We start from the raw sequence: 26785 nt of genomic DNA on the forward strand, positions 1-26785 counted from the left end.
TAAATCCATTTGCCTGTCAACTAAAATCCCTGAGTCCTTCCATGAATATTGCTGTTAAGCCACATCTTCCAATCCTTTGCTTTATCCTGCTGGTTTACTGGACCTTACATTTATCCCTTTAGTATGCCATCCTGTTAGACTTGACTTAGCCATCATCATCCCAACGTCAAGACCTTTCTTGTATGTTTTAATTCTGCCATCCCACATTTTGCTCTGCCTCCCATTTTCATGCCACCCACAGATTTGATAAGCATGTCTTCACCATTTTTATCCAAGTCAGTGCTCCACAGGACATAAATGAGCCCTGAGGCATCCCATCATAGACCTCTGTCCAGGTTGACACTAAGCAGCAGGATTTATATGACTGGCTACGAGCCCACCTAATTCTGCTATCACACTGTTCAGAGATCTTATTAAACATCTTGCTAAAATCCAGAGATACATTGTCCACTGTATTTCCTCATCAGTCAAGCAAGTAACCTAATCAAAAAAGGAAATCTAGTTAGAGTAGGCTGTGGTTTAGAAATTCAAATCTTATTTCATTATCTGCAGTAAAGTCATTTATTTCCCATATCTTCCTTCCTCTTCCAGTATGCCTGCATTTAATTAGAATTTTAACATTAACATTTAACAAAAAAGACTATCTTTGCCCCAAGCGATATTTCTTCCAGTCATGCCTCTCATCTGCCTTCGTAAGAACAAGGGAAAGGTAGCAATCAGTGTGCTTGAGAAGTATTGGAAGGCTCAAAGGCTCACGGTCACTTCCAAAGCAGCCACTCCAGGAGGACAGTGCATACTGAATTGGCCAAGTTCAGTGCACTTTAATAAGCATCTCTGGAGCTGATGATGTATTAGGGAAGCACAAGTAACAATACAGAGATACAGAGGGTGTTTTCCCCTCCTATTTACTACAATGGGCTATACTAAGTACCATTTACTATGAGGATAATTTCCAAGTTCTTTTAGAGGAAGACTGTTTCCAAGTCTGAGACGTACTCACAAGTTTCCCTGCCACGGCTAACGTTGTTGGCTCCTTCTTATTGCTCTCATCTGTGCACTGCATAAGCTCGGAGTGAGTGGGTGCTCTTAAGACTTAGTCTTTGGCCTGAGGCACTCACTCCAGCGTGCGTTTTGGTGCGCAGGTCTGGAAGCTGGCTCAGGGAATGTGGGGGGAGGGGGAAGCAGGGGCTTTGTTTCCACTGTGTAGCTCCAAGACTGTGGCAGTCATGCCTCCTATTCCTTGTCTCCTTCTCAAAGGCCTGTCTCTAGCTCTGCTCTCTGCATTCCTGCCTCATTGTGCTCAGTACGCTGCGGCTTCTGCAGAGAGACCAGATTTTCCCTTTCTGAAAGAAACCTGTAGAGTGTTGACTTTCTTCTCTGCTTTCCCTTGTACTCCACAGTTTTCGATTCACCAAGTTCTCTGCTGTTTTTCAATACCCTTGACTTCCTCAAAATTCTCTGCAAACTTGGCTTTCTTTTGGGGTCACATTTCCTTTGTTTCAAAGGAACTTCCCAGCTGGAAGTGAAAAGATGGAAAGTAGGGAGGTATTCCTCAAGTTGTGTGTGTGTTTTTTTTTTTTAACATTCTTCTTGAACGTGGTGATTCAATACCCTCTACACACAGCTGGCTCCTACCCTTAGCAGCCACACCCCTCAGGGTGGAATTTTAAAAACTGAAATGAACTAAACTTAATTTTAAAATTTCGCTATTAAAGACTCAGCATTTTGAGCTTTCCCAGATTTCTCCTCTAAAATGTATTATAAAGCATGAATAGTGTGTATGTACTTTGTGTGAAAATGAGGATGGAGATAGCCCTAATTGTGCTACAGTAATGGTGAGGAGGGTCTATGCTAATTATGGGACAACAGACCCCATTTGGTGCTCATGTTTGCTTTGGTCAGCACATCATTTGAGCAGAGTTTGCCCCAGATGTGCTTTTTTCAGTGTTCTTACCTTCTAAAATAGTTGACTCTTCCCCCTTTTATAGGAAACTGTTAAGTCTGAGGAAAATGGCCAAGTCAAAGACTTATTACTTTGCTATTTTGTGACCCTTCACACAAAATGTAGGATAAATACACTAACAAACAAAAGTGAGGATATTACTACAATCAAATGTAGGAAAATTCAGATTCTATAAATTACCCATCTACACCACACACGCTAGTTGCCTCGGAATATTAGTGTCCAGGAGGTTGTGTGAGACAGAGGAAACCATTCTAATACTGGAAGGTGAGAGTTCATACCTGCTGGCTTGGGGATGCCTGGGCCAAGTGAAGTCTTTGCTTTCTCTTTCATCGTTAACCGTCCAAAGACACAGAGAGCTCTTTTCACTTGAAACTCTGGGCAGACTTACGAGGTTTGCTGCAAGAGAAGACTGGACTCACTATTTACTAAGCCAAGACCATGAAACATATAGCCATAATATGGAGTGAGTAAGAAAATAGCACTTTCATTAAACCCCAGTCTCTGTTTTGGTCACGATTTGCTCCTCTGCATTCCCATCCTATGGTCCCATCCTATGCATTGAAAAAGTTTTGAGCCAAATTTGATCTTAGCCACTCATACCCAGCTAGCCCTGAGAAAAGCAGGAGTTGTGAGGAAGAAGAATGTCTCACCTTGGATTTAAACATGAGCCAATGGGGGACAAATTTGGCTACTTGCTCATATAATTAATTATCCATTTGCTTTAGTCATCATGACTTTAATCAGAGTATTTGTATTTGCAGAGAATCCACTGGACGAGCCACTCATGTTTTAAAGATGCCAGAAACAGTAATTTTTTGTAGTGATGTGCAATCTAGAACTTCTTGTCTCCAAGGGGAAGAAAAACACATCCAACTTTTTTCTTTTGTATCCACCAAATTCTAAAACAACTAGTGCACTATCTCTAAACTCCTTTAGTGTGCTTCAGGCCTTTTGCCAAGTCCAGTGGAATAAAGGAAAACATTTTATATAAGTGGTGAAATGACTCACATAGGCTTCCTCTGTGATTGTGTAAAGGGCATTTTTGCATGGCAGGCACCCAGGGGTGATATCCAGAGTACTTCATAACCGCTGTGGTGCGGGCACTGATCGTTCGGATGGTCGCTGGTCCTAGAACTGGAGCAGAGGTCTGGAGGTCCCCTGCTAGGCAAGAGCAGAGGCTGGAGGGGTCCCACAAGAGGTGCTGATGGTGGGGAGGGGTAGTTAAGGCAGGAGGGAGTAGTAGGAGGGGTCAGGACGGAGGCTGTTCACCTACCAGAATGGAAATATTTCTGCATTGACCCAACTAGCATCTCTGAAATCAGCCCCTTGTGCATCCAATAATCCTGTGACACATAGTAATGGATGGAGATGATGGATCAGTGATGACAGTCACTTAAACCTTTTCTTTCTTCCTTTATCATTATTTTTTTAACTCCCAGATTGGGGAATTACTGAGTACCACCCATCCTGCCAACAAAGCCAGCTTAACCCTGTTCTGTCCTGAAGAAGGGGACTGGAAGAACTCCAATCTCGACAGACACAATCTCCAAGACTTCATCAATATTAAACTCAACTCAGCTTCTATATTGCCAGAAATGGAAGGACTTTCCGAGTTTACCGAGTATCTCTCAGAATCAGTGGAAGTCCCATCTCCCTTTGATATCCTAGAACCTCCCACATCGGGTGGATTCCTAAAGCTCTCCAAGCCTTGTTGTTACATTTTTCCAGGAGGGAGGGGCGATTCTGCATTGTTTGCCGTGAATGGATTCAATATGCTTATCAACGGAGGATCAGAAAGGAAATCCTGCTTCTGGAAGCTCATCCGACACTTGGACCGAGTGGACTCCATCCTACTCACCCACATTGGGGATGACAACTTGCCTGGAATAAACAGCATGCTACAGCGGAAAATTGCAGAGCTCGAGGAAGAACAGTCCCAGGGCTCCACCACAAATAGTGACTGGATGAAAAACCTCATCTCCCCTGACTTAGGAGTTGTATTTCTCAATGTCCCTGAAAATCTGAAAAATCCAGAGCCAAACATCAAAATGAAGAGAAGCATAGAAGAAGCTTGCTTCACTCTCCAGTACCTTAATAAATTATCCATGAAGCCAGAACCTCTTTTCAGAAGCGTAGGCAATACCATTGATCCTGTCATTCTTTTCCAAAAAATGGGAGTTGGTAAACTTGAGATGTATGTCCTTAACCCAGTCAAGAGCAGCAAGGAAATGCAGTATTTTATGCAGCAGTGGACTGGCACCAACAAAGACAAGGCTGAACTAATCCTGCCTAACGGTCAAGAAATAGATATCCCAATTTCCTACTTAACTTCAGTCTCCTCTTTGATTGTGTGGCATCCAGCAAACCCAGCAGAGAAAATCATTCGGGTCCTGTTTCCTGGCAATAGCACCCAATACAATATCCTGGAAGGACTGGAAAAGCTCAAACATTTAGACTTTCTGAAACAGCCTCTGGCTACCCAGAAGGACCTAACTGGCCAGGTGGCTACTCCAGCTGTGAAACAAGTAAAACTGAAACAGAGAGCCGACAGCCGAGAAAGTCTGAAGCCAGCCACAAAACCACTTCCTAGCAAATCTGTACGAAAGGAATCTAAAGAAGAGACCCCTGACGTCGCAAAAGCTAATCACGTGGAAAAGGCGCCCAAAGTTGAAAGCAAAGAAAAGGTAACAGTGAAAAAAGACAAACCCGTAAAAACAGAGACCAAACCTCTAGTGACTGAAAAGGAGGTACCCAGCAAAGAAGAACTGCCTCCCGTGAAAGCTGAGGTGGCTGAAAAGCCCGCTACTGATGTCAAACCCAAAGTCGCCAAGGAAAAGACAGTGAAAAAGGAAACAAAGGCAAAATCTGAAGAAAAGAAAGAGGAGAAGGAAAAGCCAAAGAAAGAAGTGGCTAAAAAGGAGGACAAAACACCCATCAAGAAGGAAGAAAAACCCAAAAAGGAAGAGGTGAAAAAGGAAGTGAAAAAAGAAATCAAGAAAGAAGAGAAAAAAGAACCCAAGAAAGAGGTTAAGAAAGAAACCCCACTGAAGGAAGCCAAGAAGGAGGTTAAGAAGGAAGAGAAGAAGGAAGTTAAAAAGGAAGAAAAGGAACCCAAAAAAGAAATTAAGAAACTTCCTAAAGACACAAAGAAATCATCTACTCCTCTACCTGAAGCCAAAAAACCAGCTGCATTAAAACCAAAAGTACCCAAGAAGGAAGAGGCAGTTAAAAAAGATTCTGTTGCTGCTGGGAAGCCAAAAGAGAAGGGGAAGATTAAAGTCGTGAAGAAGGAAGGCAAGACACCAGAAGCTGCAGCTGCAGCCATTGGCTCTGTGGCCGCTGCAACGGCTGTGGTGGCAGCAGCTGGAATAGCAAGTGCCGGTCCTGCCAAAGAACTCGAGGCCGAGAGGTCCCTTATGTCATCGCCTGAGGATCTGACCAAGGACTTTGAAGAGTTAAAGGCTGAAGAGGTCGATGTAGCAAAAGACATGAAGCCTCAGCTGGAGCTGATTGAAGATGAGGAGAAACTGAAGGAAACTGAGCCAGTTGAAGCCTATGTCATCCAGAAAGAGACAGAAGTCATCAAAGGTTCCGCTGAGTCTCCCGACGAGGGAATCACCACCACCGAAGGGGAGGGCGAATGTGAACAAACTCCTGAGGAGCTGGAGCCAGTTGAGAAGCAGGGGGTGGATGACATTGAAAAATTTGAAGACGAAGGAGCCGGTTTTGAAGAATCTTCAGAGACTGGAGACTATGAAGAGAAGGCAGAAACTGAGGAGGCCGAGGAGCCTGAAGAGGACGTTGAAGAAAATGTGTGTGTGAGCACCTCCAAGCACAGCCTCATGGAGGAGGAGGAAAGTGCCAAGGCTGAGGCAGATGTGCACATTAAGGAGAAGAGGGAGTCTCTGGCCAGTGGAGATGACCGAGCAGAAGAAGACATGGACGAGGTGGTGGAGAAAGGAGAAGGTGAACAATCTGAGGAGGAGGGTGATGAAGAGGACAGAGCCGAGGATGCCAGGGAGGAAGAATATGAGCCCGAAAAAGCTGAAGCTGAAGATTACGTTATGGCTGTGGTTGACAAGGCCGCAGAGGCTAGCGGTGTCGAGGATCAGTATGGATTCCTTACCACAGCCATCAAGCAACCAGGAGCCCAGTCTCCTGCCCGAGAACCTGCATCTTCAATTCATGATGAGACTTTACCTGGAGGCTCAGAGAGTGAGGCCACCGCTTCTGATGAGGAGAATCGGGAAGACCAGCCTGAAGAATTCACTGCCACCTCTGGCTACACTCAGTCTACCATTGAGATATCCAGTGAGCCCACCCCAATGGATGAGATGTCTACTCCTCGTGATGTGATGAGTGATGAGATCAACAATGAAGAGACAGAGTCCCCATCTCAAGAATTTGTAAACATCACCAAATACGAGTCTACACTGTATTCACAGGAATACTGCAAACCTGCTGTTACATCACTCAATGGATTATCTGAAGGATCAAAAACAGATGCCACAGATGGGAAGGACTACAATGCGTCAGCGTCCACCATCTCACCACCATCATCCATGGAGGAAGACAAATTTAGCAAATCTGCTCTGCGTGATGCTTACTGCTCCGAAGACAAAGACCTGAAAGCCAGTGCCACACTGACGATCAAAGACACCATCTCAGCAGTTTCTGATGAAAAACTTAGTCCACCCAAGAGCCCATCCCTGAGCCCATCTCCTCCATCACCCATAGAAAAGACCCCCCTGGGTGAACGCAGTGTGAACTTTTCTCTGACACCCAATGAGATTCAAGTCTCAGCAGAGGCAGAAGCAGCCCCAGTGTCTCCTGAGGTGACCCAAGAAGTAGTCGAAGAACATTGTGCCAGTCCTGAGGATAAGACCCTGGAAGTGGTGTCTCCATCTCAGTCTGTAACTGGCAGCGCTGGCCACACACCTTACTACCAGTCTCCCACTGAAGAGAAATCTAGTCACCTCCCCACAGAAGTAATTGAAAAACCACCAGCAGTTCCAGTGAGTTTTGAATTCAGTGATGCCAAAGACGAGAATGAAAGGGCTTCCATAAGCCCCATGGATGAACCTGTGCCTGACTCAGAATCTCCTATTGAAAAGGTTTTGTCTCCTTTACGGAGCCCTCCCCTAATTGGATCCGAGGCTGCATATGAAGGTTTTCTAAGTGCTGATGACAAGGCTGCTGATAGAGGTGCTGAAAGCCCCTTTGAAGGCAAGAATGGAAAGCAAGCCTTCCCAGATGAAATGAGTCCAGTTTCTGACATAACTTCTACTGGTCTTTTCCAAGACAAAGAGGAAGGGAAAAGCACAGACTTCATACCAATAAAGGAAGACTATGGTCAAGAAAAGAAAACTGACGATGTCGAAGCCATGAGTTCTCAATCTGGACTGGCTTTAGATGAAAGGAAGTTAGGAGGAGATGTTTCTCCTACACAAATAGACGTTAGTCAGTTTGGATCTTTTAAGGAAGACACTAAGATGTCCATTTCTGAAGGCACTGTCTCAGACAAGTCAGCTACTCCTGTTGATGAGGGTGTAGCAGAAGACACATACTCTCATATGGAGGGTGTGGCCTCAGTATCCACAGCTTCCGTGGCTACAAGCTCATTTCCAGAGCCAACAACAGATGACGTGTCCCCTTCTCTGCATGCTGAGGTTGGCTCCCCACATTCCACAGAAGTGGATGACTCCCTTTCAGTGTCTGTTGTGCAAACGCCTACTACTTTCCAGGAAACAGAAATGTCTCCATCTAAAGAAGAATGTCCAAGACCAATGTCAATTTCTCCACCAGATTTCTCCCCTAAAACAGCCAAATCCAGGACACCAGTCCAAGATCACAGATCGGAACAGTCCTCAATGTCTATTGAATTTGGCCAAGAATCCCCTGAGCATTCCCTTGCTATGGACTTTAGTCGACAGTCTCCAGATCACCCTACGGTGGGTGCAAGTATGCTTCACATCACTGAAAATGGGCCAACTGAAGTAGATTACAGTCCTTCTGACATGCAGGACTCTAGTTTATCACATAAGATACCAGCAATGGAGGAGCCGTCCTACACCCAAGATAATGATCTTTCTGAGCTCATCTCAGTGTCTCAGGTTGAGGCCTCCCCATCCACCTCTTCAGCACATACCCCCTCTCAGATAGCATCTCCTCTCCAAGAAGACACTCTATCCGATGTCATTCCTCCCAGAGATATATCCTTATATGCCTCACTCACCTCAGAAAAAGTGCAAAGTCTAGAAGGAGAGAAGCTCTCACCAAAATCTGATATCTCTCCACTCACCCCAAGAGAATCCTCTCCTTTATATTCACCTAGCTTTTCAGATTCTACCTCTGCCGTCAAAGAGAATATAGCAGTTTGCCACACTTCCTCTCCTCCACCGATGGATGCAGCATCCGCAGAGCCCTATGGCTTCCGTGCCTCGATGTTATTTGATACGATGCAACACCAGCTAGCCTTGAACAGAGATTTGACCTTGTCTGGTGTGGAGAAGGACAGTGGAGGAAAGACGCCTGGTGACTTCAGCTATACCTATCCAAAGCCCGAGAAAACAACCAGGTCCCCAGATGAAGAAGGTTACGACTATGAGTCTTATGAGAAAACCACCCAGCCCCCAGATGTGAGCGGCTATTACTATGAGAAGACAGAGAGAACCGCAAAATCCCCGTGTGACAGCAGCTACTCCTATGACACCGTTGAGAAAACCACCAAGACTCCTGAAGATGGTGGCTATGCCTATGACATTGCTGAGAAGACTACCCGGACCCCTGAAGAGGGTGAGTACAGCTATGAGACAAGTGAGAAGATGATGAGGACCCCTGAAGTGAGCGGTTACAGCTATGAAAAGACTGAGAGGTCTAGAAGGCTCCTGGATGACATCAGCAATGGCTACGATGACTCTGAAGATGGCGGCCACACACTTGGGGATTCCAGCTACTCTTATGAGACCACTGAGAAAATTGCCAGTTTCCCTGAGTCTGAAAGTTTCTCCTACGAGACATCTACAACAGCTACACGAATCCCTGATGCTTCCACGTACTGTTATGAGACCACAGAGAAAATCACCAGAACCCCCCAAGCATCTACGTATTCCTATGAGACTTCAGACCAGTGCTACACTGCAGAAAAGAAGTCCCCCTCAGAGGCTCGCCAGGATGTTGACTTGTGCCTTGTGTCCTCCTGTGAATACAAGCATCCCAAGACAGAACTTTCACCCTCCTTCATTAATCCCAATCCTCTTGAGTGGTTTGCCAGTGAAGAGCCAACTGAAGAATCCGAGAAGCCCCTCACCCAAGCTGGGGGAGCCCCACCACCTCCCGGAGGAAAGCCACAGGGGCGACAATGTGACGAAACCCCTCCCACCTCAGTCAGCGAGTCGGCTCCGTCCCAGACGGATTCTGATGTCCCCCCAGAGACCGAAGAGTGCCCTTCCATCACAGCTGATGCAAATATCGACTCTGAAGATGAATCAGAAACCATCCCCACAGACAAAACCGTCACATACAAACACATGGACCCACCTCCAGCTCCCATGCAGGACCGCAGCCCTTCTCCACGCCACCCTGACGTGTCCATGATGGACCCGGAGGCCTTGGCCATTGAGCAGAACCTGGGCAAAGCTCTGAAGAAAGACCTGAAAGAGAAGACCAAAACCAAAAAGCCAGGTACAAAGACCAAGTCGTCATCACCTGTCAAAAAGGGTGATGGGAAGTCGAAGCCCTCTGCAGCTTCACCAAAACCAGCGGGCTTGAAAGAATCCTCAGATAAGGTGTCCAGAGTGGCTTCTCCTAAGAAGAAGGAATCTGTGGAAAAAGCAACAAAAACCACCACCACCCCTGAGGTCAAAGCTGCACGTGAAGAGAAAGACAAGGACACCAAGAATGCCGCCAACACCTCCACATCCAAATCGGTAAAGACGGCAGCTGCAGGTAGGTGGAAGGTGCCAGCACCCTGATCCAGGCCACAACTATTCCACTTTGACCAGAGCCTTTGAATGTCCATGTGACTTGGTACTGGGAAGATGAGAGAGTATAGCAATCCCTTCCTTTTTACTATCCCCTTTTGCCGAAAGGTGTGGGTCTCAGCCCAGCATGGCCATAGGCTTGAGGGTAGTGTGGCACATTGCCCAGAGCAGCTCTGATTCACCAGGTGCGATGTCCCGGGTTTGCTCCATTCTGCAATACAGCAACCACAGCCTAGTTCTAAGTCTTCAGCACCAAGGATGTGTGTTTCCAGCTCCCCTGGAAGACTGTGTTGGCATTGGCTTCAGCCACACTGGCCTCAGAATCAAGCTAAGGTGACACAGGCCAGGAGCAACCGAAGGCTCAGGGAGAACCGGAGTGCCAAGCCAAGCCTAGCATGACCAGTGTAGGCCCAAGATTTAGATTCAACTTTTTTATGAAAAAATTTTTAAATAAAATTATAAATTTTTAAATTTAAAGTTATAACATTTCCAATTAAAAATTAGAAAAATTTTCAGTTCAAAAAAATCGGCAGTCTAGAGTGACATGCACATTAAAGGCAATGCTCTGTTTTCTTATTGGCCAATGAATATCAGAATTTCAGTTGACCAGTATCTAGTAAAAATTGAGAGAAAAACATCAAAGACTCTTCTGATCCCCCTCTTATGCCATGGTCTCACTAACAGAGAGTCAGGATTCTATTCCAGGTTGAAATTCATTTGGTAAAAGGAGAAATCTCTGACTTCTGATCATTTCTTCTTTGGTCCCAATTCCCTTATTCATCAAGTTCTTGGCAATGACCTGGGTTTTTGATGGAATAGATCTCTGATGGCCCAGCTTCATTTCTTTGCTTCAAACCAAGCATAGGGATTTGCATTAATACTTTTTATTTGCTTTAAGTAGTTAATCAGACCTCAGTTCACAAAGTAATATGAATTGACCCAAACGTGTAAAGCAAAAAATAATTAAATACCATTTCCTCATTTATTAGGGAGAAATCCGATAGATGAACCTTGGGCCTCAAATTCTGTGCATTTTAGGAAGTATCACTTATAGCTGCAAAGCTTTACTTTAAGCAGCAAGAAGGATCAATTTCAAGCCTGAGTTCTCATCACATTTCCTCTTTGTACATGTATGCAGGAAACAAACTGAATTTGTTCATGGTTAGAACTAATGGAAAACCACCAGATAATTAACCTCTTGGTCTGAAAGAGTTGGCAACTGGCCTGCACTTAGGAGAAAACATGAAATCCTTTCAAACAGATAAAAACCAACTGAAACTTGCTACCAAACTTGCCAGATATAGCCACTCTAGCCCACACAATGGGGTTTTTAAAACATCTTTTGTGTCATTTAAAGAGATATTTTTAAGGCCAAGTAATAAATAAAGTTCATTTGAATTTACTTTGAAGGTGCTTTTCCAATAGACTTCTAAAACAACAAAATTGCATTATTAATTGATTTTTGAAACAAACCTGGGTCTACTGCTTTCAGTTCTCTCAGTTTGTGCTTCTATGAGCAACATTCGTTTGGTGTTGATGGTAGTGATTAAGTGCACAAGGGATAATTGCGGACATTTTTAATTGTTGGAACTGTATATTGATGAACTTCTGCTATCAGTCATTATTCTTTGGTAGCCCTAAATATGGACATTTTGAGGCCTTTTAGCACAGATTCATTGAAACGGCTGGTTATTCATTAAAATGAGTCAGTTTACTCAAGTATTAGTTTGGCTGATTCTCATCACTCCCCCAAAAGTAAAACTGGACAACTGATGGAATTCACTGGTGGTTTGACTCTGGGGGGGACAGTCTTTATCCTATGGAGAAAGGAAAGAGGATTAAGTATACAGGATCCAGTTAGTATTTTAAATGACTTGACAGCAGTGGTCTCAAACCAACTGCACATTAGCATTATCTGGGATGCTTTTAAAAGATGGTGGTGCCCAAGCCCTGTCCCAGCTCAGTGAAGCAGACTCCGGGGTGTGGGGCCTGGGCTCAGTATGAGGCTTGCTAGGTGATGCTAATTATACTGCTAGGCTGAAGGACCACTGCCTTAGAATGTTGGTTCTGTTAATGTCCCCAAAAGTTTAAACCTTCTAGTCAGAACAAGTCAGAAAGCCATCTCATCAGACAAGGTGCCAGGAAAGTTTTGGGTTAATCTGAATCTTGACTTTGCCTGGGCTTTCTACTTTAGACTGGGAGTGTTAGCAGCCAGATGCCCCTTTCCCCAATCTATGTCTTGATTGGCTAGAGAAAACCTCGTCTTTCTGAACCTTCTTCTTGTCCAAGTTTGGTAGCCAGCCTTGCGAGGGAGAGATGTCTCACTTTCCAGAATACTGTGCTAGGACAGAAGGCAGTGTTCCATCAGTTTATGAACACGGCTGAGTTCTTGGACATCATAGGAGATTAAAATCTGAACCATTTACTAAGTCAAATGGTGGGGTATAATATTCAGCTGTGAGCAGAATTGCTGTCACATGAGATCCTAAAATGGATTATTAACATTGCTTAACTGGTTTGCCAAATGCAGAGGCTTCCTTTTGACTTTCAAAATCGGTTTCTTAGGTCACTTTTCAAATTAGGATGCACATTAGCAGCTCTTTTGGGAAGAGTATTACTCTCTAGTTCCATCTTTTGGGAAGGCCTTGGAACACTTCTTCCTTTCTAACGGGTTGTCCACAAAGGGAAACCATCCCATTCTTTGCTTCTCCTGTTGAGATGGTAAACAACCATGTTGTATTTTCTCCAACTGCCCTTTGGAGGAGAGAGAGAAATGCCCAATGCCCCCTTTGCACATCCTACAGGACCTTCTTGGGGATGAGTAGGGAAGGAGCACCGGACCAGTGGGTCTCTTCGCATTTCTGTGACCCTGGCTTTTCTCTTTGTTTATTTACTGAAGGACCAGGAACCACCAAGCCTTCCAAGCCCTCAGCTGTGCCTCCAGGCCCCCCTGTGTATTTGGACCTGTGCTATATTCCCAATCACAGCAATAGTAAGAACGTTGATGTCGAATTTTTCAAGAGAGTGAGGTCATCCTACTACGTGGTGAGTGGGAATGACCCTGCTGCTGAGGAGCCCAGCCGGGCTGTCCTGGATGCCTTGTTGGAAGGGAAAGCCCAGTGGGGCAGCAACATGCAGGTAAGAGCCCCAGGACAGTGTCTGCCCTGCACATGGAGCTGTGTCCAGGGGCGGAGGGAAGGAATCGTGTTTAAAGAGGCACCATTGTTACTGTGGATCCACATGAAGTGCCCCGTGGATCTCTCACATGTGAAATATCCCGAGGACAAAGTGGATTGCACACGTGGAAGATAGCCTAGAATATTATTCTTGGCACCATCAACAACCATGGTCTGGGAGGGAAGCCAAACTTTACCATCCTAAAGCATAATTCACTCGCCTCAAAATGGGCCGAAGATTACTTGCCTTTCCCCCTAATAGACCAAGAATATTTGTATATGAGTCAAAATGGTATTTCCATGTGAGAGCTACTAAAGAATTGTTTTTACTCCTTTGTGTTTCACAAAAAGACCAAAGCTGAGTATGGCCATTTAGAAAAGCACCTCTCCCGGTGAAATCCCACAGGAGGAGCATTATTGAAAATGGTCCCCAACAGGACCCTCCCAGCTCACAAACATCGTAACTGGCTATGAACCACCTCTCTTACTTTGGCTGTGATCTTTTCTTATCTCAGTTTTTCCTGTGGTTTTGCATAGTCACCTAGTAGATTGTGTTTGCATAACAACAAATAGAATTATTTGCTAGTTAATCATATTAAATCTCATGAGAAACACCCAGTGACCTCCTAATGAATATTAGATGGAATTTTTACCATTCAAACCAGTACCCAGCCAGCCAGCCACCCACCCACCCACTCACTCCACCATCCCAGCCACATACACAAAGATAACAAATCTTTGTTCTCAGGATGAAATATTAGTTACAAACAATTGAATGGCAACGATGACTAAAGTTCCTTGGATTAAATACATAGTATCTCTCATACGAAATTGCCCAGGTGTGTTAAAGGAAATGCAAGCGATCCTACCTTAACCGAAGCCCTTCTTTTCTTAACACTGAATATTTGAAAACCTGATGGTGAATGTAGATGAACTAACTGACTGGTCATGAGCTGCTTTTGGTTCCAGACTTCAACTCTCTCAGGAAAACTTAATTTTTTGCAGTTCTATTTTGATTCCTGGAAAATGTAAGTTGAAAAGTCCTTTGTATTTCTTGAGAAAAAAATAGAAAAATTTTCTCTTTCCCTTTCTTCTTTTAATGGTCTGATTCATACCTTACTATTATTCTATTTTTTCATCTGATTTCTAGCTCTACCCTTCACCAGATATTTTCTGTCTCCCTGCAGGTAACCCTGATCCCTACCCATGACTCAGAAGTGATGAGGGAATGGTACCAAGAGACCCATGAGAAACAACAAGACCTCAACATCATGGTTTTAGCAAGCAGCAGCACAGTGGTTATGCAAGATGAATCCTTCCCTGCATGCAAGATTGAACTGTAAAAACCAAGGCCAGCCACACCACAGGATTTGAACTTTGTTTCCAGAAATTCTTCAGTTTGAAACCACCTTTTCTAAAAAGTCAATTCATCTAAATAAGTCACTGAACTGTTACCTGCCAAACGCTATACTGTGTCACGGTGATGCAAGTCACTAATATTTCTTAGTTTTTGCTGATTGCTAAGGGAAGTAACAGTATTCCCACAGTAGGGTTCAAGTTACTGCAAAATTACCTACCCCAGTTCATCTCTGCTAAACATTTGGAAACCATGCACTAGCAAACCCAACTGACTTCTGCTAGGTAGAGGCATTTGTCTTAGAGAGAGAGAGAGAGAGAAAGAAAGAGAGAGAGAGCGTGCGCGCACAATGAGAGAGAACACAGGAGAGAGAGAATGAGAAAGGAAAAGAATGCAAGAGAAGGAGAGGTAATGGTAGAGAGTGCTGGTGAGATACCCAGAGGGAAAGAGACAGAGCAAGGTGGGGTAAGGAGGAGAAAATAACCAGCACTGAAGGCTGCATTTTCTCACGCAGTCTGTATTCTATAGTCTACATAGGCAAAGTTTTCAACTTGTGTCAGTCTGAGTCATCAAAAAGAGTCTTCATTTTCTAAAACAAGTTAGCTGGAAGGAAAACAAAAAGAACAAAACTTGTTATGAGGGCATGTGAGATTTTCACGCCTTAATTAAGCTCCTTCAGTTTGAAGGCTGCACACTGACATGATGTAGTGAGCGCAGACTGGATGACCGAGTGGTTTGAACCCCATTCCGAACTCTCAGACTCTTCAGACACACGAGTAGATCGATCTAAGGCATGCTCCCAGCATTTGTCCATCCAGTTAGTCCACTCGGAGTCACTTCACCTGCATGCGGAAACACCCAAGTCCACCCCAATTAACAAGCAAATACCAAAGCGGTTGGGAGTACACACGGTAGACAATTTGCCTTAGAAAGTGACTTGAATGTACAAAGATACTTGATGCACTTATTTTTTAACGTGAGACGCAAGTTTATAAAACATCCGTGTAGGATTATAGATACTCCAGTTAAAGGAGCAAGTGTGTGCGTGTGTGGGGGTCCTAGAAGCTGATCTGATTGGTGCAGCGGTTTGATGCTGAGTCATGCGTGTTGAATACCACCCCAGTGCACCTGTGGCCCCTCAGCGAAACAAGTTGAGCCTTTCATAGCTTCTTTACTACTGCAAGTTCCAAGATCGAAATGGCTTCTATGATCAGAACTGGGAACACAGTGAATCATATGGTGGAAGAGGATCTCGGCAAGTGTACAGTATTTACCTTCCTTTGTCTTACATTGGCTTTTTTTTTTTTTTTTTTACATTTTCCATTACTTTCAGCATAATTATGGGGACAAGTGTACAGAAGAGGTTTTTTGTTTTGTTTTGTTTTTTAGGTATGTGAGAACTTTTAATAGATGAACTTTTTAACAATTGTTTTCATTTACAGGAAAATGCAAAGAAAATTTCAAGTGAAAGTCTTTTTTTTTTTTTTAAGTCTTTCATAAGACAAAAAATTTTTCTTGAAGTTCTGGTGAGATTGAAGTCTGATATTGCAGTAATAATATTTATTAAAACCCATAACTACCACGAATAGTGATACCTCCCAGCCCTTGATTCACTTAACATAAAAATCTGAGTATGTGTTATTTGAGAGTGGGGGAGAATGGCACGGTAGGCTCCTTTTCCAGGCCTTTGCCAGTATGTCACCTGTGGTATTCTACAACCTTCTTTCAAGACCTTTAACCATGAGGTAAAAGAGCCAAGATGAGTTCAAAGAACCCTGGCAAAAATTTGCTTTGGGATTTTCTTTCCTGGAAAAAAAGTAAAATAATTCATTGAAAGCAAATGAATTCCCGTCTCCGACGATTCATCATGTAGAGTTCAGAGATCACTTCCATCATTGTCGTCATTGAACTATGAACCTGGAAGCCGGATCACGATTAAAACTGACGTCAAGTTTCAAGTTGCAGATCGATGCACCCAGTGTTCAGCTGTGGCAAACTTCTCGGTGACAACTGTGCTGTGCTCTGTCACGTTGTGTTTCCTACAGACTTTTAACATCTATGGAGTAGTGAACAATGACCTCATTTTATTTTCTATGTTAGTTATTTATTTCAAAATTAACATTTTAGTTGATTTTTGTCTGATAAGTGTATGTTTTGCACTGCTAACTACTATGAGGGTTTAAACAATGCTTCTTCAGGGTCCCTTCACGGAGGACCTATGCAGTCTACTTAATGCTGTGAATTACATTTTTCAAATGTTTTAATTTTTTTAAAAAATTAATATTCTATTTTTTTTAGGCTTCTCTAGAAATGCAGCTTTTATTTATTACCCCATTTCTTTAGAGTCCTTAAGGACACATTGATAAAGGGTACAAAAAATTCACACAAAATGGAAAACTCATTGTGACAAAAATGGATTTTATTGAGTATAAACTTACCTACTTCAAACTTATTTTGTGAGACAACCTAAGATACTCATGATATCATAATTATTTACTGATTAGTTGATTTGGTTGGGTCCACGTAATACATGGAAGAGAAACTGATTTCCAGCCTTCTTGCCAAATCCAGACCTCTCCTAGATGTTTCTTTGATAGAAGATGGGATTATTTTCCAATTTCCCAAATTAAATTTAACATGTGCATTATTTTGCTTTAAAAAAATACAAACATTTTGGAGAATTATAGTGAATCTTCAATTATACCCATTCTATCCTACTCTTTTATTTTTCTTTTCTTTTTTTTGCTATGGGATTTAATGGGAAAAATATACAAAAGCTGTCACTGGTCAGCTGGCTCTTTTTCCTACGAAATGTATCAGTACCTTTTTTCCATCCATTGTTCTCAGTGATGACCACAGAGCTTGAGTATACCAGGAAAGTCAATATTTGCATTGCAGGTTGCTCCTGTCCTTCCAGACATCTTTCCTACCTGTGTGACTAACCTAATTTTGCTAGTTCCATAAGTACACAATTAGTTTAGTAACAGCCATCACAATGTACCATGTACATTCATGGTGAGGGCTGAAGATTGACACAGACTTCTAGGAGCTTTATTCATACTGATTACTTAATCCAATTGTACAGATTGAATATTTGAGTGAAAGGAATGTACACTCTGTTTAAATGAGACTCCATCGAGAGGGCACTCATGATCATGAACTTTTGGTAGTATTCTTAAGCAAAATTCTGCAGAGACTAAATGTTAGAGATGATCCTCCACTTTCAATTTTAACGAATTCTATCCCCTTTCTCAAAACCCAACCCCCATGCATGCTTTCTCAGTCTTGTGGTGGGACTGGATACAATGACTGACCCCTTCCCCTCCAATGCCATTTTCCATGGAGTTCAAAAAAAAATTTTTTTTAAACCTTACATATCCTAGTGAATGGTTTCCCCAGTGTATATGAATGTTTTAAGTGTCTCCAATAGCTTATGCAGTTTAGGCGCTTTTCAATACTCATTTAATAAGATTAAATCATTTGCTAATGAAAATTCTACCACCTTCCATTTTCTCTCTATTACCAAATTTCAGCTCTCAGGAGCTGCTCTACGATTCTGAAATTGCTTTTCTTGCCTCTCTTTAGTCACCTGTCACAGGAGGTTCTTGCTCGGTAATGATATCGTGAGTTAGATTAATAACTTTTTTTTTTCTTTGTGCTTCAGATTTAGAAGAAAAGATTTGTTTCCATTTGAAAGGAACTGTAAGCTTTTATCTTCTAACCAACTGAACAACACACCAAAAGCAGCCTAGGGATGAGCATTTCTTTGAAAGCAATTAGGTTATTCACCTGGTATTAAAACTATTGACTATTAAAAAAAATCTGACTTTATTAATTTAAAAGGCAGCATCAAAAACTGAAAAGGAAGGGAAAAAAATAAATAGCTTCTCTGCACTTGGTTTGGAGCTCCCCATACAGGAGCCATCAAGATGAGGCATCAAGACCGGGCTGCCCTTTCAAGAACACCGTGCAGCCGTCCTGAGTTGTGCTTACCTGCACTGCATGCAGCCCTTCTCTTTCCGGCCTTGGAAAGAAGTGGTCTTGAGCCCGGCTGAGAAGCACCTCCACTCCTCTCTCTTGTTCTGAATGGTGTTTGTGTCAGTCTGCAGCTGTGTATGGTATTATGTCTTATAATCCTGCATCACTTCTATCCTATCCAGTCATATCTAATGTAGAAAATTAGTTTTCAGTGAAAGTAATATGTAGTGCTTTTATGATATTTGTGTGCAATATCCCCTCTTCCATTGAGGATATTTGATGTAAAAGAAAAAAAACTCAGTTCCACAATAAAATACAAAAGTGGCAAAAGTTCATGTGTGTGCGGTGCTGTCCTTTGTCTTGTGTGCTGAGTTGGGCTCATCAGGAGTTGGGGCTTGCCACCCATGATGGGGAACACATTCACTCATGAGGGCTGTCTGTGTTCTTTTCAGTGGCTCCCTGGCCTTTGGCAAACTGCAGAGAGGGCCTTGTACTATTTCGGTCACTGCTACATCTTTATCTTTTCTAACTCACCCCTAGAGCCTGTTGGGGTCTAAGAACAGAAACTGGGAGGTGAAGGAAACAGATAATTACCATTATTGCTTAAAAAGAACAAATAAATAGATCAATGTAGACGAAGGAGGATATTGGGAGGGTTTCTTATATAAAGAAAAAACAGGTTTTAATCCTAGCTGTACCACAGACGGCTGGCTGCCTGACCTGTCACTTTATCCATCCAAAGTTCCTTTACTTACCCATAAAATGAGAGGATTTGAAATGATGGTCATACTGGGTGATCCCTCCCAAGACTGACTTTCTGGGGCTCTGTAAAGCCATCATGTTCAGAAATTACATCTAATACTATATCTCCCTCTAGGTTTCTTGCTCAGTTACAGAATAAGCTTATATAACTAACATAATACCCTGTGGATTTGACTTGCCACCCAAGAACTAAAAGCTGTTTTAGGAAAAGTGATTATAAATAACAGAGTATCTGAAAATAGAAGGAATTTCTCTTAGTCATTCAAATGATTCTTGTACCTTCACTCTATACCCAGCAGTGGGTAATACTGGGGGGATTTATAAAGGCGAACAAAACATAAGTGCTGCCCTAAACTGACTGGGGTGACAGGGGCTCCCAAAATTCAAGGGTGAGCTTTGGTGACCTAGGAAAAGCACCAGAAGTGATGTCTAAGCTGAGACCTGCAGTGTGTGTGTGTGCATACGCGTGTGTGCATGTGTTGGACAGAACGCAAACTCCAGGCATAGGCAGGAGCTCACACAGAGCAGGAGCAGCTATGTTGGGGGGGTCCCCTCAGCTCAGAATGGTGAATATAAAGTGGGAGGCCCTGGCATCTCAATTCCCTCGACCTGGCCAAAAAGTATGCCCACAGAGGGCTCAAAAGAGACTTCCAGTACCTGGCCCTGACTTCAGAGATGATCCTTTGGCCTCAAAAGGCTACTGCAGCCTGTCCTGAGTCATAAGGATGTCTCTATTACATACACTCCTTTTATCATATAGTGTGCCTCCAAAACCACGGGGCTTCGTTGACTGGTCCTGTTAGAAGTTGCTGTTTGGCAGAAGGGATTTAGAAATGCCTCCAGAAATTAAAGGGTTAAGCATGTGAGAACTCAGGGTGGGAAATCATCGCCAAGAGACTTTAATTACATCTATCACACTGAAGTAAGTTATCTTCTATTCCACTGCCACACTACTCAGTTCCAAGACGTCTTTCTAGCCAGAACCAAGGGTGCCGGCCTATCTGCGTTAGCCCGGGACTGCCCTGGCTTTGGCTCTCCAGGTCCTGTGTCTCAGGAGGTCATCAGTTCCGGGGAAGCCCTGCCAGTTGTTCACCCTACCCAAACCTCTCCATGTGTTTCTATCCCACTCCCTCCAGACCCAGGCACAGCAGAGATGGGGAGGGAGTTAATGTCCTTCCAGCTGGTCCTCTTCTAGACATTGGAGGTGGCGTTCTTCGGTTTCTTTTTTCCTGTCTTCCAAGTAAATCAACGAAGGTCTGCTAAGGTACTGACTCCACCTCTCTCTCTTTATACATGTATTGCTCATTCCAAATGTTTCTCTGTGTCCCTACAATGATCTTTTGCCAAACTCCTCACTCACTAATTCTCGGTCTCTTGCATCATCCCCGATTATCGTTTCCTCTTTGATTTTATGCTGTGCATCTTGAAAATTCACTGGAGTCATATATGCACATTGACTCCTGGTCACACCTAGTTCCTTGAAGATGAGCAATTCTGGGTAATTCTGGGGGTGTTACTGGCAATGTTCACAGATGATGGAGCATCATAAGGACTGCTTCATGGGGTGATCTTGCCATAAAAAATAGGCACAGCTCCATTTCGTGGCTCAGACTCTCCCCACTCAAACCAAAACTGCATGTTACTGCAATGCAGTCTCATGGATTTAAGCTGATGACTTTTACAACTGCTATCTCCAGTCCATATCACTTCTCTGATCTCCAAATTCATATCCAGCTATTAAGTGCCCCATTTGGATGGTCAATAAGGATCTGTAAAAGAACCCAAATCAAATTTAACATGCCCCCAAACAAATCCCCAATTTTCCCAAACTACTCCTCTCCCTAGGCTTTTCTACCTCAGTAAATGGTGAACACATTACTCCAGCTGCTCACGTAAAAAATCTTGGCCTGTCAACAAATCTGCTGGCTCTTCTTTCCAGTCCAACCCCTTCTCCTTACCTTTACTGTGACTGTCTAAGTCCATCATTTCTCTCTTGGATTATGGCGGCAGCCTCCCAACCGATATTTCCGTGTTCCATCTCTGCCCTCCGTGTTCATTCACCACACAACAGCTGGACTAACGAACCCTCTGAAAATATTAGGTCAGAGCATGCCATCAGAGCCCTCAGATGGGTTCTCATCTCAGAGTGAAAGCCAGCACCCTTATTAACAGGCCAGGGAGTCTTATACCATCTGTCCCTTCCTGCATGCCTTATCTCCCTGGCCTCATCTCCTGCTATTCTCCACCTTATACTTTCTGCTCCAGCCACACTGGCCTCCTGGCTAGTCTTCTGGTACACTAGGCAGGCTTCCATCTGGGCCCTTGGTGCTGGTTCCTCTGTCTGCCACACTTTTCCACAGGTAATACCATGACTCACCCTCGCCCCCATGGGTCTTTAGTCAAAAGTTATCTTTCCAGGAAGGCCTTCCCTAACCACCCTAGTTTGTTGCAACCTCCCCCCACCCTGGCCCAGCATTCTCTTTTCCTCTTCCTTGCATTATCTACACTTATCACCACATGACATATTATGTACTTATGAATTAATTGTCTCCTTCCATAGAACGTAAATGCCATGAGGGAAGGGATCTTTATCTATTTTGTTCCTTGCTGTATCCTCAACGACTATTTTAACAGTGCCTGACACGTAATAGATGTTCAATAAAAATTTGTGGAATGAATGAACGTACTTCGTCTCAGGTTGACATAGTGGTTATATGGTGTGGTTGTTGGGAAGTGGGTTTGGAATCGGGCAAACATGGGTTCAAGCACCATGAACCCATTTATTAGTTGTGTGGCCCTGGACAAGTCACACAAGCCTCAGTTTCCTCCTCTGCAAAATGAGGGTAATAATCCGTGCCCTGCAGGGCTGTTCAATGTAGATGGAATTAAATTGGGTAGAAATGGGCATTCACAAAGAGGAGCTGTTAAATATAAATTTTGTAATCAGGATGGGTACAATGATGAGCCAGAGCCCGGGAAACACTGATATCCAACAGCGGAAGCTTTTAATGGACACTGGTTTTATTCTACATACTATTTTAGGCATATTAGCCTGCGGGGGGGTTAAGGATTAAAATTTTGAACTCTGCTGAGATAAAGTATTGTAGAAACCAAAAAAGCAAGTGAAATTCTCCTACCACTGAGTACACTAGAGAATATAATGTACCCCTTAGAAATCCTTTATAAATCTTCCTTGCATTCCTTGATCTAGCATTTAAAGCCACAATGGAATTAATTTTTGGATGCTTCTTGTAAGAATGAACTTTGTTTTCTGAACACGTCCAGCTCAGATCTGGAATCCCTAACATTTGCACATAGTAAACTCACAGCCTCAGTGTAACTGTCTTAAACAAAGTGGTAACTGCTACCAGCTATTGTGGACCTCCTCGTTACCATACCGGTAAGAGCATCCTCTTGGCAGGGTGCGAAACGGCCAACTCAACAGGGAAAGGAAAGGTCATTTTCAAGCTAAGAAGCTGTTATTTAAAATTAAAAGGCAATTCCCCTTACATCAGGTTGTTGAAAAGCATTACTCTTACCCCATTTTCAAAAGTAAGATTTTAAAAATTTATCATTGTTAGAGTTTGAAAAGTTCAGGTCTGAATATTATTAATAACCATTTAATGAAAATACAACCATACCACATTTTCCACTTTTCATTCCCTACAGCCAAAGCCCTCTGAGCCCACCTCAAACTTAATCCCTTCCTCACCGTCCACTCCCTGTGAGGTTACTGGGTGCAATGGTGTAGAGCCCCACTGACTCACTGGAGCGCACATCACAGCAGCTTCATTCTGGAACTCAAGACTCCTGGTCCCAGTTACATATCGCCTGACAGCAAAATCGTTACATCATCATTTATCCTTTCCCACAATGGACTTTGTTTAGGAAGAGTAATAGCCCATCCTATTTAACTACATATTTTATACTCATTTACTTAGATAAAAAACAACTGTTATTTCATTAGTTAAATGTTAAAATTATTAAATGCTAATTATTTTTCTAGCTTGAGAAATGCCATTTATAAATGAGCCATTTGCACAAACATTATTGAGTCTCATCGACGTCGCCACAAAAATGCCCGTGGATGCCCTGCTTATACGCCCTCAGCCAAGGTTTCTGACCTTGGCACTACTGACGTTTTGGACCAGGTACTCCTTTGTCATGGGCCTGCCCCGTGCACCATGAGAGGTTTAGCAGCATTTCTGGCCTCTATTCACGAGATGCTAATTCATTCGTAGTGAAAAAATGACTTTTATAAACTGATTTTCAGGGCCTGTGAGTACGTGGAAAATCTACAACAAAAATCCCACACACACATCTGATATCCACGGCCGGCTAGAAGGTGTGAAAACACGATGCAAAGTTTGGTGCCAAGGCAACACGGCCCCAAGAGGGGCAGAGTCAGGTACTGTGCTTTTGCTCAGTGGGAGTCTTCACGCTCCCCACTCTGGTAAAAACTGGAAATCAAGTGCGACAGGGACAGATGGGGAGGAGACAGAAGGCCAAATTATGAGCTGCAGTATTAACATGATGCTTTGTGCCATGATGGTCGGTAACTTACAGGCCAAAAGGGGCCTTCTGATTCATCTTGAACCTTCCTCTTGATACAATAAGGGAGTGGATGAAAAAGCCCTGCCCCTGATAAACCAAAATATCACGACTTCTGGTCTTGCTTTGCTTAGCCACGAGGCCCTGCGCTGGATGTGGACAGCGGGTAAGGCTGGAGGTCAGCACGCCGGGTGAGGAGCGGTGCCGGCCTCACCTCAGCCACTTAGTTTGTTTTCTCATTCGAGAATGGGGTTACTCCTACCTCCCTCACAGGGATACTTGAGTTGCTGGCACACAGTTCGTCCTCAATACATGGTAATGGTTACGGTGGTGGTTATAAATGCCAAAGTCTGATAAGGAAGGTTAAAAAATGTTGTTCAAAATCAAGCTAACCATATTGACGGTGTGACTTCGTCTCTTCCTCCCTTCCCTAAAAGACAAAGAATACACCAAAAGAATCACAGAACGTTTATTTCCATAGGTTCTTGATAAAAGAGCACAACGTTGAATAACAGTACTTAAAGGCAAAATTACACAGCAAGCAGGAGCTGCCCCTGAACCCTTTCACAGAGAAACTTCAGGAAGGAATTTCCACCTCCTGACAGGTGCACAATCACACATGTCTCCTATGCACTACAAGCCCCATCCTGCCTCTCGTTTTCTCCTACTTTTCCAACTGAAATGTGTGTTGACAAATTGTACGTGTGTGCATGTATGGACACAAAAGTCTCACTTTACCTCGAGGAAGGAGCTGAGAATGCTCTGGAAAGAAGTTACCCCAACATGATGGAAAAGCCAAGCCAAGGAGGCTTCAGAGCTAAAGCTAGCTTTCTCCTCAGAAGCCCTTCCATTCTAAAAATGTCACCGTGGGTGCCTGAAATTTGAAAGCCAGTGGATTTGTGGTGTTGTGTTCACTCCTGTCCTCAATTTCTCCCAAGTTCAGGTCTGCAGGGAAGAGACATGGGGGAAGGAAAAGGTGAGACGTGTGGGCATCCCACAGCTCAGGCTGGAGGACACGGAGGGGGATGATGCCCGGGCCGAGCAGTTTGCCACTGGGAAGAGAGACCACTCAAAAGCCTGTGCTCGACACCGGGTTGTTCAACCACGGCCTCTCCCTCCACCACTGCTATGGATTAGGAATTTTCAACGTTCAACTTTGATCCCTGACCCCAGACACCCCACCATAAGCCTTGAGTGCACCTTATTTAAGGTGTTTAGCTGGGGCTTCAGTCTGAACACTTGCCACTCACAGTTCTGTAGCCCTTCTCAGCATGTGATGGAAGTCATAGCGCCTCAATACTTGACAACTGTGGCTCTGATACCACAAACGGCCTGCTTTAGGAAAAGGAGAGGGCGGATCGAGGAAGCTGAAGCTGCCATCACAGTCACTGTGAGTCCCAGCACGGGGCTAGTGAAGCTTTCGTGGTGGGGGCTGGGGCTCTGTGGGCCTGTTAGGCAGATGCCTTTGCAGCTTTCCGGGCCTCGTGCTCCTGCTTTGCCCTCTCCCTCTGCTCCTGTTCCCTCTGAATCAAGTGTACCCGCTCCAGATGCCACTGCTGCAGCTTCTGCTCATAGGCCGTGATGTCCTCGGCTTCACAGGTGGGGAGCTGTTCCTTGATGAGCTGGGTGGTCAGAGTCAAAAGGCTTTCTGACTCAACTCTGCCCAGGGCCTCAAGCTTAGAGTGCAAGTCCTGTTGGAAACAAAGGAAAAAAGAGGAGATGGGGGGTGGGAAGGAGGGTGCAGATGGGAGAAGACAAAGAGGAAAGGAGATTAAGTCACTTGAAAAATCTCCACACATTCTGCTTGCAGGAAAAGGCACTTTATTGGGAACCTGTCATGCTGCCTTTCAGGCAGACACTGTGAGCGTTTGCCCCCTTTTCTTTCAGTCCAGCAATTTTGCTAAGATGCACCACGTGTGATTTCTCTGCCTTCACTCACAAACAGTAAATGGAACTCCATATGCTATGATTCTCTGTCATTTCTTGTTTTAATCCACAAAGACAGCACAAGTCTAACAAATCTACATTTCTGCTCTGACTTGCACCAAACCAAGCAGCAAACTCCCAGAGCAAAGCACTCTAAGACGCACACAAAATGGCAGAAGCAGCTGATCAAGGGGAGCAAGCCCGTCCCTAACTTTTCCTTCAGAATGATGGAGATAAACGTTTGCCTAACCAGGGTTCCTTTCAACAGATGGAAATCATTTCAAGAATTTTCTACTAATGGCATGCTAAACAGCTCCCATGAGTGCTCGCACTATTATAAGCTTCCACCTGCTGTGCTTCTTTACAGGTCAGCTTTTCCAAACTGACTGCTTACGGCTCTATCTGAAATGGCATCTTGGTTTGGGCGGTATTGTATTCCTGGAGAAGTCAAGTACTAAAAACACTAATCTCCTTAAGTGCTTCAAGATGTAGATCATCGAGAGAGCCACTTATGGCTCCAGCTGTAGCTTATGCCACACATCCCCATGTTCCAAAAACAAATGCAATTAATTCACTGGCATAGGTGATGAGGCCTGATCCAATAGGGGGTGGAAGGACGTCAAGGAGTGGTTAGAGGCCTAGTGTGATGGGTCAGTCCTGTAAAAATGGACCCCCAACAAATTACCTGAGACTAATAAAAATCAGGCAATAGGAAGAAAAAGAAATGTACAAGGAAAATTATTTCTTTCTGATGTCACTTTCTATGTGGTTTGGGGCCAAGGAGACAGCTTGGGACACCAGAATAAGGACTCAAATCTGACTCCACAAAAATTTCTTTTTTAAAGATTTTATTTATTCATTCATTCGACAGGATAGAGACAGACAGCGAGAGAGGGAACACAAGCAGGGGGAGTGGGAGAGGAAGAAGCAGGCTCCTAGCGGAGGAGCCTGATGTGGGGCTCGATCCCATAACGCCGGGATCACGCCCTGAGACGAAGGCAGACGCTTAACCGCTGTGCCACTCAGGCGCCCCCACAAACTTTTGTTCAAATCCCAAATTANAATCCCATCACGCTGGGATCACGCC

The 26785-nt window shown here is 43.9% G+C and overlaps 2 protein-coding genes across 4 annotated transcripts in view; one reads left to right on the top strand and one right to left on the bottom strand.

Annotated features, from left to right (window-relative positions):
• Positions 1 to 18792, top strand: part of MAP1B (microtubule associated protein 1B) — a 91653-nt gene extending 72861 nt beyond the window's left edge. For both annotated transcript variants that reach the window (XM_002921341.4, XM_019801884.2), the window contains 3 exons: positions 3406 to 9913; positions 12848 to 13086; positions 14312 to 18792. In XM_002921341.4, the coding sequence (XP_002921387.2) occupies positions 3406 to 9913; positions 12848 to 13086; positions 14312 to 14467 (6903 nt within the window). In that variant the 3' untranslated portion in view covers positions 14468 to 18792. The remainder of the gene's footprint in view (positions 1 to 3405; positions 9914 to 12847; positions 13087 to 14311) is intronic.
• A 5435-nt stretch (positions 18793 to 24227) lies between these two features.
• The window catches only part of MRPS27 (mitochondrial ribosomal protein S27), an 83612-nt gene continuing 81054 nt past the window's right edge, over positions 24228 to 26785 (bottom strand). For both annotated transcript variants that reach the window (XM_034656341.1, XM_002921340.4), the window contains exon 11: positions 24228 to 25463. In XM_034656341.1, the coding sequence (XP_034512232.1) occupies positions 25224 to 25463 (240 nt within the window). In that variant the 3' untranslated portion in view covers positions 24228 to 25223. The remainder of the gene's footprint in view (positions 25464 to 26785) is intronic.

The sequence above is a fragment of the Ailuropoda melanoleuca genome, chromosome 3, assembly GCF_002007445.2.
Source record: "Ailuropoda melanoleuca isolate Jingjing chromosome 3, ASM200744v2, whole genome shotgun sequence".
NCBI lineage: Eukaryota > Metazoa > Chordata > Mammalia > Carnivora > Ursidae > Ailuropoda > Ailuropoda melanoleuca.